A 12,500-nucleotide genomic window follows, 5' to 3' on the forward strand; every position below is an offset into this window, starting at 1 on the left:
CACACACACACACACACACACACACACACACACACACACACACACACACACACACACACACACACACACACACACACATGTACGTGCACAAAATGACAGATCCCCACATGTACGTATAGACACATAGAACGCACATACACATACACACGTACACACATGCGCCACAAAAACGTACACAAGCCATAATGCAGCCATGGTTAACGTACACGAACGATGCTTAGTGAGAAGAACGAACGAAATAAAGTGAATAAATAATGAAAGGAAAAAGAAAATGAATGAAATAAAGTAAAAAAGAAAATGTATGCCTTAGTGAATAAATGAACGTGTGTATTGATGTCAGTGTATGTGTCTCTCTCTCTCTCTCTCTCTCTCTCTCTCTCTCTCTCTCTCTCTCGCTCTCTAATTCAATCTCTCTTATTAATGTTTTCATTCATAAGTGGTGAATAGATTCGTTATCCATCAAAATATTGAATGAAAAAACATATTAACAAACAAACAGACACACCAACATTCACGATTATGCAGGTGTGTGTGTGTGTGTGTGTGTGTGTGTGTGTGTGTGTGTGTGTGTGTGTGTGTGTGTGTGTGTATCTACTTTAGTGGTATGCTATCTCTCTCTCTCTCTCTCTCTCTCTCTCTCTCTCTCTCTCTCTCATTGATCTCATCTCTCTTTTATGTGTTATCTTACAAAACCTTCCATTGATCTTCCATCTGTTAAAATTCTCTTTACATTTTGCCATTATTCACATTAACATTCATCTACCCTCTCTCTCTCTCTCTCTCTCTCTCTCTCTCTCTCTCTCTCTCTCTCTCTCTCTCTCTCTCTCTCTCTCTCTCTCTCTCTCTCTCTCTCTGTGCGCGCCTCTCTAAAATTAAAAAATAACATCTCTCTCTCTCTCTCTCTCTATTCTCTCTCTCTCTCTCTCTCTCTCTCTCTCTCTCTCTCTCTCTCTCTCTCTCTCTCTCTCTCTCTCTCTCTCTCTCTCTCTCTCGCAGCTAGTGGAGTCAATAGGGAAAGTGTTTGTGGAGCAGAGTATAAGGTTGGTCGATGCCACGCGTGTGTCGGTGTAAGGGGGAAGAGGAGGAGCGAGAGGAAGAGGAGAGGAGGACGGAAGAGGAGGGAGAAGGAAGAGGAGGAGGAGGAGGAGGAGGAGGAGGAGGAGGACATGGAAGTGAAATGCCTCTCTTCTCCCTCTCTTTCTCTTTCTTTCTCTCTCTCTTTTTTTCCTTACTTCTTTCCTCTCCTTTTTTCATATCCTCTCTCTCTCTCTCTCTCTCTCTCTCTCTCTCTCTCTCTCTCTCTCTCTCTGTGTGTGTGTGTGTGTGTGTGTGTGTGTGTGTGTGTGTGTGTGTGTGTGTGTGTGTGTGTGTGTGTGTGTGTGTGTGTGTACGTGTGTGTAAGTGTGCGTGCGTGTTCGTGCGTGCGTGCGTCAGTCCCTCCAAGATGCTGTGAGTTTCCTCCATTTTCTTCCCTTCCCCACAAAAGTGCCTCTCTTGGCCTCAACCCCCCCTTTTTTTTTTACCCCTTTCTACACCAGGTAAGCCCCTCTCTTTGTTAATTACAGGTAAAGGCGTAACGTTCTCTCTCTCTCTCTCTTTGTCTGTCTCTCTTCATAAAACAGGAGCATAACTGGAGGGACCGAACACAAGGAGTAACACATAACATCATAACACACAGGGCAGAACACATAACACTGGAAGAACGTCGGGGAGGGGAGGGTGGGGAGCAAGCTGAACGTTAGGGAAAGCTCACAAATAAAGCATTGGGGAGAGTAGCAGCATGGGGGGTGTTTGGGTGTGAGTGGGGTGTATGTGAGTGCTACTTGGTGTGGTGTGGTTATGGTGGGTTTGGCAGGGGTTTGCAGTGAGTGACAGGGTAGCTACACGCACTACCTACACGCCTTGCTTTACAGGGTACGAAGAGGAGAAGGTGGGGGAGGGAGACAGACAGATAGTGTGTCTTGTGGCAGGGTACAGGGGTCGTAACTAGCAGGGGAATGCAGGGGAAGGCAGTATCAGCACAATACAGGTACAGGACATGATCTACGAGGGTTGAGAGGGTCGGCAGGGTGTGGCACTAACTGGCACTAGCTACACCGAGGGATGCATGGATGAGTGGCACTGACGAGGCACCTAGGACACAGACACACACAGACACACACACATACGGACACTACGAGGGGGAATGCCAAGGAGAATGTCACTCGGGCCAACAGAAAGCGACTAAGGGGAGGAGGAGGAGGAGGAGGAGGGGTGGCTGTTGCTGTTGTTGCTGATGCTGCTGTTGATGCTGCTGCTGGTTGACTAGGGTGACACAAAGTGGGTCTGTCTTATGAAAGGGGGCTTGGCACTCACTATCTATTGTAGGGCGAGAAGAGTGTAGAGGAGCTAGGCTGAGCAAAGTGGTGGGGCGGGGCCGAGCCAAGATAGCAGGCGCCATAAGTTTGAGTCTGAGGCGGGCCGTGAGCCAAGCCGTGAGCCTGCCCGGCGTGAATCTGAGCCTGAGCCTGGTAATGGGCGTGGGCGTGGGCGGGGTAGGTGGGCGGGTAGCTGGGGCGGTGCTGGGGGGGACACGACCGAAGTGGGCCGGGGGGGAGTTTACTGCTGCTCAAGGAAGAAGGTGAGGAAGAAGAGGAGGCCGAGGGAGAATGAGAGGAGGAGGAAGAGGAAGAGGAGGAGGAGATGGTGGAAGAGGAGACTCGTTTGCCCGGCTCGGCTCGCGAGTTTCGGCTCTGGCAGTCTGCAAGGAGAATAAAAGCCACGGTTTATCCTCCGCCACAAAGGGGACCTGTGCGGCGCGCCCCTCGCCGCGGGCCCGGCCAGGCTCGGGGCCGCGGCAGGGGGAGCGCCGCTCCCCTGCGCCAGCACTAACCCTCACAAGTAAAGCCTCGTGGTCAAGTTCAGTGTCCGGCCCGGGGCTGACCAACAACACTCACTGAGATGACTGAGAGAAAGAAAAATTCTAAAGTGACACATTTTTGGAGGACACAAGTTTATCTCACATAAATAATTCGTATCAAACATCAATTGCATGACAAAAAGCATTTTAATGATAACTGCATTCTAATAGCGTCACAAAGCCTCTCAAAACACAACTAACGGGTAGCAGTCCAGTCCAGGGTAGAGGTGACACACACCGCAGCCCAGGGGCCACGCCGCCCCGCCGACCCACGGTCTCGCCTTCCCGTCAAGACCCCGAGGCCCCGAGGCCCCGGCTCACACCAGAACTTCCCTCCTTGGCACTCAGCCTTCCCTGTTGGGCCCTGCACGGCTGCACGGCCCCGCGAGTCGTGCTCTTTAGGGCCCCGCCCGCGGGCCGCCGCGGCGGGCGGGGGCGGCGCGGGGCTGCCGGTGTGTGTGTACCATTTGTGGGAAATCAAACGAGCCACTTGCAGCCAAATCGGTACTGAGTCACGAAATCCGATACGTCGATACAGCGAAAAGGTTGGCCCAGCTTACAGGCCGCCGTGCGGGGCGCCCTCTCTCGCCGCCACACTTTTTTAGCCCCGTGGCGGCGCCCGGCCCGACGCGCTAACCGGACCACCAATCAATCACCATTGCATGAAACCGAATTCTTGTGGCCACTAACTCCCATCGGCGCGGCGTAAATCAAGTCAGTAATAATCAATTGGGTAAGAGACGTGTAATTTTTACATATAACTGACGGCCCTTTCGTGAGCAGTGTTATTCTTATTTCCTTCGCCTTGCGAGGCGCGCTGCCAAATATCAATATGTCACCATCGATTCATACCCACGAGGCGCGGCGCGAGTCACCGCGGCCACAACCCAATTACAGTAGCGCAATGCTCCGCTAACAAGCGCCGGCCTGCACCGCCTCGCCGCGACCCTCGCCGCCCTCACTGGCCTCTCCACACTCCACACATCGCCAATTAGTTTTCTCCACACCAATGGAAAAGTTTCACCGGCCCTCCACAGTCCTCGAGTGTCTCCATAGCTCTCCACTCTCCTCCTTCCTTCCCTCAGCACCTGGGATCCTTCCTCCACCTCTCCCTCTCTCCTCCTCTCTTTATCCCTCTTGCCTTCATCTCCTCACCACCAGACATCTTCAGTTTGCCTCCACGCGAGCAATCTTTCCTCTTCTCTCCCTCAAGTTTCCTCCAATGGCACACAAGCCCCTCATTACACTCTCACGCCTCCTCCTCCTCCTCCTGCACTCCTGCGCGGCGCCATCATTCATCTCGGGCCCCGCGGCGTCCTTCTAATCCTGCCATCCTTCACGCGTCTCACCACCGTTTCGTGTCGGGTCATCGCCGAGCCTCCTGCAGCCGCGGCGCCTCCGCCCGGTGGTCTGGCGCGCCCTCAAGACTCACAAAATGGTTGACTGGCGTGGTTGGCGGCCTTTTGCTGCCCGGCCTTCGCGAGACTCTTCGCCGGGTATTGAACAGCCATTTGCCTCCCCCGCCCACCCACCCACCCACCATCCACCCACCCACCCTCTCTCTCTTCCTCTTCCTCTCTCTCTCTCTCTCTCTCTCTCTCTCTCTCTCTCTCTCTCTCTCTCTCTCTCTCTCTCTCTCTTTCCTTCCTCCCTCCCTCCAGCTTCCTCGGGTACCTCCACGACAAGATGGCGGCGGCGGCGTCCTGGGGTCCTGGCGCTTCAAGATGGCAGGCTCATGGCATCCTGAGGGCCGTCCCGCGGCAAGATGGCGACCGCCGGGGGTCTCCTGGTGCTGGAGAAGGCATGGCAAGATGGCAGCGTTCGTACCCTCGTGCTGCACGGAGTAAGATGGCGGCGCCGATACCTTCTGGCCAGAGGTATGTGGCGGTCGGCTGTGGCGGCGGAGGACACGAGGATACGAGGACACGGGGACACGGAGCCACGGGGACACGGGGACATGGGGACACCTGCTTCTCAATAAACGATGCCCGGATTCCTGAACCTTCCAACTTCCTGCGTCTTCTTCCAGCCTTCCAGTCTCCATGCCCTCTTTTCCCAGCGCTCCCATCCCCCCATCCCCCCACCGGAGCGTCCCTGGACCAGCCATCGACCCACCTGCCCCTCACCCCCAAAACCTCCACTCCCCCCTTGAAACTATCTTTTTTCCTACGAGTGATCTCTCCAGCTGGTCTCGTTCCCCCCTCCCCCGCTACATACACCCACTGGTCCTCCCCCGGGTGCTTTAAGCTGGTCTCTGCTGCCACAGGTGAACCTACGAGGATGACACCTGGCTGGCCTTGTCTCTGTGGTGTGGTGGTATTAATCTACCACACTTCACCACAGTAAGCTGTCTCTCTCATTCCTTTCCTCGTATCTCTAACCTGTCTTTATGTTTTCTCTTATTTCTCTTACTTCTGTCTCCCTCACACTGTCTCTCTTACTCATACTCTCCCTTGCCTCTCTCTATCTCTCTCTCTGTCTCTCTTTCTCAATCTTCCTCATATCTTCCCTGTCTCCTTTACTCATCCTGATATCCTTCCGGACTCCCTCACTGGATCCTACTCATTCCTTCCTTCCCACTCTCACTCATAACCTTCTCCATGTATTCTCTGTCTCTTTCTTTATCTCCCACACTCATCCTCATCCTCTTTCCTGTCACCATCACCACTCCTCTCCTATTTCACCCTTACGCCTTCTTCCCCTTTCTCCCTCACACTCTAACCTTCCTTCAGTCTCGCTTATTTCAACTCTCCCTGTCACACTGTTCCTGATCTCCCTTGCACTCCCCACGTCCCCTTCACCCTTACACCAACACACCCTTCACCCTAATACTTTTCATCTCTTCACCCTTAGCTTCCCTTTCTCTCAGTCCTTCACCCTAAAACCCTTATACTCTACACTCTAACACTCTTCTAGTTCCCTCACACTCTTCATCACCCTAACTCTGCATTACATCCCTCATTCCTTCACCCTCACACCCTGCAGTCCCCAAAATGCCTCAGGGTGAAGACAGGAAGCAGGGCCGGGACTTCCTTCACTACCACCATCGCCACCACCGCCGCCGCCACCGCCGCCGCCGCCGCCGCCGTGGAGGGCAGAGCGCATCACCCAATACTTCGATTTGAAGGCTGGCGATGTTGTCTTCACTGGTGCCCACTTGTTGACATTTAGGGAAAACTCGCAGCAGTAGCAGGAGGAGGAGGAACGAGGAACGAGGGACACGCCAGCTTCTCTTAATCCTCCTACTGATTTATAGAGCCGCCAAGGGACCTCCAGGGGCGCTCACTACCTCTCCTTGTCTCCCCCTCCCTCTCTCCGACCGTTGGAAATAAGCACATTAATAACAATCCGTAAATACTGACCCTCGCTGGTGTGTCGGGCGCCGCTGAGAGGTAAACACACTCCATGCAAAGATGCGGTCAGACAGCTCTCCCTCTCTAGTCAGGGTCATATTTCAGTCCTTCAGGGGGGGCGGCGCTCCTCGTTAATAATCCCATCAAATACTCTTAGCCTCCGACAGCGCCCTGACCACCGCCGACCCACGCTGACCTGGTGAAATGGCTCTTCTGACCTCAAACGGCCAGGGTCACTCTTGGTTTTGTGGTGTTGTGGTGGTGTTCTTCCTCTCGTGGTGGTGGTGAGTGTGGCAGGCGAGTGGTTCAGTGGCGAGGTACTTGTCTGCCTCCCCTCACTCCCCCAGTTGGAATCCCTCCGTTAATGGCGCGGCACTACAGTCATAACAGCGGGTCACCTCCTTCCCTTGATCCCTGTGTTATTCCGCCGCGCTGCTCTCTCTCTTTCACTCTCTCTCTCTCTCTCTCTCTCTCTCTCTCTCTCTCTCTCTCTCTCTCTCTCTCTCTCTCTCTCTCTCTCTCTCTCTCTCTCTCTCTCTCTCTCTCTCAGTTCTCAATTTCTCTATCTCTCTCTCTCTCTCTCTCTCTCTCTCTCTCTCTCTCTCTCTCTCTCTCTCTCTCTCTCTCTCTCTCTCTCTCTCTCTCTCTCTCTCAGTTCTCAATTTCTCTATTTCTCACTGTCTCTTCTCTGCTTTCCTTCCTCTTTCTACCCCTCTTTCTCTCCTCTTCATCTCCTTCCTCTCTTCTCTTTTATCTCTCTCTCTCTCTCTCTCTCTCTCTCTCTCTCTCTCTCTCTCTCTAAAAGCAAAAATTTACACTCTCACTCCCCCCCCCTCTCCCTTCCACCCATCATAAAAATCCTGCAAACTGATATTCAAGTCTTGTCTAGTTCATCATCCACACAAAAAGAGTTAAAAAAAAAAATAATGAAAAAATGAAAAAAAAAGAAAAAAAACCCTGAATTCTATGTGATCGAGAAAACAATGTATATGACGATTTTTTTTCTTTATTTGCATTCTTTTTTTTTATTTATTTTTGTCACGGGTTTGGATAGAGCTACCCTTTCTCTCTCTCTCTCTCTCTCTCTCTCTCTCTCTCTCTCTCTCTCTCTCTCTCTCTCTCTCTCTCTCTCTCTCTCTCTCATCTTTCCTCCACGCCAGTTCAGCTACCAGTCCTCCTCCTCCTCCTCCTCCTCCTCCTCCTCCTGGTCGTGCCTCCTGCTGCTACAAATCCTACGCTCTCTATTTTCCTTTCAAAATCTTGGGAGTTATTTATGTCCCTCTTCCAGGCAACTCCAATTTCTCGCTGGAAAACCAGGTGGACGTCGCGTTGGTGGCGTCCCGCGGCGAGGCGAGTACCTGTGTGGTGGTGGTGGTGGTGGTGGTGGTGGTGGTGGTCGTGTACATCTGGGTTTCTCTCACGTCGACGGCGCTGAAGAAGAGGTGTGAGTGGTGTCTCTGTTACTCTCTCTCACTCTTTTTCCCTCTTGCTCTCTCCTGAAGGCACCACGCTAAGTCCTTTCTTGTTTTTCTTCCTTTTTTTCTTCTTCGTCTTTCTCTCGTCCTCCGCATCATCATTTCATTACCCGATCCTTCGTGCGGCTTTTGTGTACCGCAGCCTCCCGCCGCTTCAGGAACCGCTCTCCTCCTCCTCCTCCTCCTCCTCCTCCTCCTCCTCCTCCTCTTGTTCTTCCACCTGCATACCTGCTTGTATTGATAATATTCACACTGCTGTCTTCCCACTATTCGCGGCTGGTTGGCTTGGTCTGGTCTATTTTGGTCTGTTTTGGTGTGGTCTACTTCGGGTCGGCTGCAAGGCTAGTTGGTTCTGATTCAAACTGGTCTGGTATGGTCTGGTCTGGGCTAGTCTGGTCTGGTCTGAGATGGGATGGACTACTCTGATCTAGGGTGGGTTGGTCTGGGATGGCCTGGTCTGATCTAGGGTCGCCTGGCCTGGTCTGGGTCTGGTCTGGTTTGGTCTTGAGTTACCTGGTCTAAGTTGGTTTAAGTTGGGTTGGTCTCGGTTGGTCTGAGGTGGCCTGGTGTCAGGTGGTCTGAGGTGGCCTGGTCTGAGCTGGTCTAGGGTGGGTTAGTCTGGTCTGGTTTGGGCTGTGGTGCGGGAGGCTGAGGAGAGGACGCGTGTTTGTCCCTGGGTGGGTAGTCATTGATCTTCAATAGTGCGTCGCAACATCCAGTTTTCTCTTCTCCAGAGGTGGTGGGTCTGCTCAGCCTCGCCCCAGTCACTCCACGTGCTGCCCAGACACGATGCTCCGATGTTGCGATACTCTGAGGCGCCGCCCTTGCTTCTTCAGGTGTGGGGAGGGTCAGTGAGGAGTGGAGATGATACCAACGCTGCACTGGAACCTGGAAATGGAAAGCGATGCCGTCCTGGAAGCGATGGTCTTGGAAGTAATGGGTTCTGGAGCTGTAATGGGGACTCGGCAGTGATGGGACCTGTGGTGACGGTTCCTGAAAATGATAGGACATGGAAACGTGCTCGTAATGGGTCCTGGAACAGTGATGGGGCCTCTGATGATGGGTCCTGGACGCAACGGGGCCTGGAGTATTCGTCATGAGTCCTGGAAGTGATGAGGCCTAGAAACGTGGTCGTGATGGGTCGAGGGATGGAGCCTGGAAGCGTGGTCGTGGTGGGTTGAGGAAGTGATGGGGTCTGGAAACGTGCTTGTAATGGATCCTGGAAACGTAGTCGTGATGGGGCCTGGAAACGTGCTTGTGATGGATCCTGGAAACGTTGTCGTCATGGGGCCTGGAAACGTGGTCGTGATGGGACCTGGAAACAGGCCCCTGCAACAGTGATGGGGCGCGTCGATAGGGATGGGGCATTGACACCACTCCAGCGGCCATCACCGACTGTCGCATTACCGCGGCATCCACTTCCTCAAAAACACCTTTCCTTCTTTCTTTCTGTTTTTTTCTTCGGCGCGGACAAATAAATGAACGCGTCAGTTTGGTGGAGAGTCTCCGGGAATACATTACCACCATGACAAACAGCTTAGGGGCCTGTGACAAACCCACCAAATGTATCAGACTGACACCTCAGAAAGGGGCGCCGACCCCTCTCACTCACCCCCCTACCCAGCTCCCCGCCCACCGCGCACCCTCTTCACAATCGAGGGGTCAGTACGAGTTGTCACCTATATACTTTTTTGTGATTTCCTTTCTTTGTTACTCTAAGACAGCCATGTGGTGCTTTCAAGTGTAAGGTGCACAACGCTAACACTACAACCTGTCCACACACACGTACGTACAGACACAAACGCACACAGACAGTAAAGCATACACAGATGAACACACACAGAGTAAACAAACAGCACAGTATGTTAGCCTTGCTCTAATCTGCCGCTCAGCTCACTCTTCAGATCGGCGACTCCTTTACCCGTGTGTATGTATGTACGTGTGTGTGTGTTTGTGTGCGTCTGTGTGAGAGAAAGAGAGAGAGAGAGAGATGAGGGACGAGACAGGACGTGGAGGGACGGTGCACGCAAAACAGAACACACGCCGTCAGTCCTTCACGGGTCAAGTATCCTTCGTATTCTAGTTCCTTTAGGTCTATCGGTGCGTCCTCTGCTTATTTTCATGCAGGATTATTTCTCTTGAAGCTGCTGCGAAGGATGGAGGGACGGAGGGACGGAGGGGCGAGGGAAGGACGGAGGGAGCCTCGTAGGATAAGATGGAGGGAGGTCCTATCTCGTTCCTGGTATCCTTCCCTGCACGGAAAGGATCTCATGCTAAGGATTCTGGCTCGGGTGCGTCTGGGGTGCATCTGGGGTGGCTGGAGTTGTGGGGTGCAGAGAGTCGTGGGGTGGCTGGGGTCGTGGGATCGTCTTTGCATGAATTATCCTGCAGCATCTGGGGAGTGCCATGAGGTGAGCGTGGCGAGCGGGCGGCGAGGCATGGGGCGGGGGCGGCACCCAGCAGGCTCCTCCTCACAAAATGGCCACGCAAGCCAGACGAGCCCCACCTCTTACTGCCAGTCTTAACCCCCACACCTTGCCCCGCCCCGCCCCGCCGCGCCCCGCCTCCCCCCGCTTCGCCCCGCCGCCAGTGTCTGTCCCGGCCCTTGGTTTCTCTCTCTCCCAGGGTTGGCTACTTCCCGCCCCAGCTCATTCCCTCTCAGCCTTCTTCTTCCCGCCTGTCTCCTTGCCTGCCTGCTTGCCGCCTGCCTGCCTGCCTCCTTGCCGCCTGCCTGCCTTCTTCCCTCACGCTCCGTAACAGTTATTGATTCACGTGTTATTCTCAAGGTAATAAAGGCAACAATAGCGGCGTGACGCTGGCTTGGCACACACACACACACACACACACACACACACACACACACACACACACACACACACACACACACACACACACACACACACACACACACAAACACACTACACCTCCTTCCGACCTCCGGCCACTTCGCCACTCACTCCAGCCGTGTTTTTACCGCACGAAGGCCCGTCACTCACGCCTCTTCCTCTCCTCCTCCTCCTCCGTCGCCATTACAATAACATGACGGCGGCGACGGCACCGTTTACGCGCATTACCCGCGGGGAGGGAGCGCGGCGGCCTGCCCCTCCGCCCCTCCATTAGGACACCAAGGGTCCGGCCCAAAACCAAACAGCCGCCCTGCACTCAGCGCCATCCCCGGTTATTCAAACACACTAATATTCCCGCCAGCCAGACCATACAACCTCCACATTATAAGACTTTTTCCCGCCATCAGCGGCAGCGCACCGCCGCTACACTCGTCGCCGCCGTCCATTAGGGTGGAGGGGCGCCGCACAAACTCAAACACACACCCGCGTGAATTTTCAACCCCATTGCCAGACCGGTTTATAAGTGCGCCGATTTGTCATACGTCCGGCCAGCTCCCAGATCCATTTACCGAGCCCCGTACGGCCGACAGCGCTGGGGGCGGCGGCATGTTTACAATCACGCCGCCTCAGAATATCGGCAGGATATTTCCACAAAAATGGTCGGAATTCTTTGCCTCATCTTGTGTCTGTAACTTGCCCAGGGTCGCCCGGAGAGGCAGGAGGCCACAGCCGCCGCCGCCCTACTCCCGCCGGCGGTTCGGAGGAGCGAAGGGCACCGCGAGGCCCTGGAGTATTGACCTGGGGCGCTTTCTTAGAGCTGCGACCAAAACAGATTTTTTGTCGGGGGGGTCATTGAGCTGCGGCGAATATTCCCAAAGCGTGATGGAGTGAGTGTGTCGAGCCGCGCCTTCTATATCAACCCTTGGATTCCCATACCGGTCACCTCTCTCGCCCCTCCCCACCCAGACCCCTACCACACTGATTCGCCGCGACCCGCGCCGGACACTGACAATTAAACAAGTCAGTGAGGCAACACGACGCCGCAGACAATCGCCGCGGCACAACTACATTACCATTGACAGCCTCCGCGCGGCGGCCTCCTCCTGTCGACATTAGTCAGATCATCATAATTCCTGCGGTTAATCATCAATATTTTGCAACATCCGATACTAACACCCTCTCTCCCTCCCTCCTCCGCCTCCCCCCGTTCCTCACCCCCGCGGCGTGGAGGGAAGTAATTATGTTGCTATCTTGGCCAGCGGCTAAATTAGGCCTGAAATACCCCGGACTCGGCGCGGCGTGACCCAGGTGACCCGCCCCCTCCGCCCCCTCTTCTCTCACCCCTCACCCCTCCCATGCCGCTCCCAATTTCCAACTAACACACAACAGGGGTCGCTGCTCCCTAAGACCGTCCCCTGAGGTCTGTGCTGCTCCGCCCCCGCCTCCAGGTTCCTGGGTGAAGGTGGGTGATGGGGGTGTGCGGGGGTGTGAAGGGGGTGTGCGGGGTCTTGAAGGGAATGCAAGGAGTGAGTGAAGAGGGTGTACATCCATCACGCGCCCCCTTCCTCCGCCCCCCGCCGCCTCCATAACTCACGTCCCCTGCCTCCATAACCACGTCACTCCGCCACTAATTTATATGAATTCGTCTGTGGCCGTCACGGTGCCGCTAATATATGTCCCCGTGCCGCGCCTCGCCCCGCCCCGCCCCGAGCCGCACTGATGACGTGAATAATTTATCGCTTCCTAAGAAAATGCAAGAAGTGAAGGTAAATTTACACACAACTCATTTAGTGACCCGCCGGGCAGACATGGGCGTGTGACGCGCCGTATACAAACAGGCAGGTGGGCCCGGTCTTTCCTTCCTGTCCCGTCACCGTCCCCTGCCCCCCGCGGCGTCCTCCGATAAGGGACATCTTGCATTCCGTTT

The 12,500-nt window shown here is 54.5% G+C and overlaps 1 protein-coding gene across 21 annotated transcripts in view; it reads right to left on the reverse strand.

The window, feature by feature from the left end:
- LOC123512700 (one cut domain family member 2-like) overlaps nt 1–12,500 on the reverse strand; it is a 225,354-nt gene that overhangs the window by 42,735 nt on the left and 170,119 nt on the right. For 10 of the 21 annotated variants that reach the window (XM_045269216.1, XM_045269221.1, XM_045269220.1 and 7 more), the window contains one exon: nt 2,356–2,740. The exons of the other annotated variants lie outside the window; for them this stretch is intronic. In XM_045269216.1, the coding sequence (XP_045125151.1) occupies nt 2,356–2,740 (385 nt within the window). The remainder of the gene's footprint in view (nt 1–2,355; nt 2,741–12,500) is intronic. 21 annotated transcript variants of the gene reach the window in all.

This window comes from Portunus trituberculatus, chromosome 34, assembly GCF_017591435.1.
Source record: "Portunus trituberculatus isolate SZX2019 chromosome 34, ASM1759143v1, whole genome shotgun sequence".
Classification (NCBI taxonomy): domain Eukaryota; kingdom Metazoa; phylum Arthropoda; class Malacostraca; order Decapoda; family Portunidae; genus Portunus; species Portunus trituberculatus.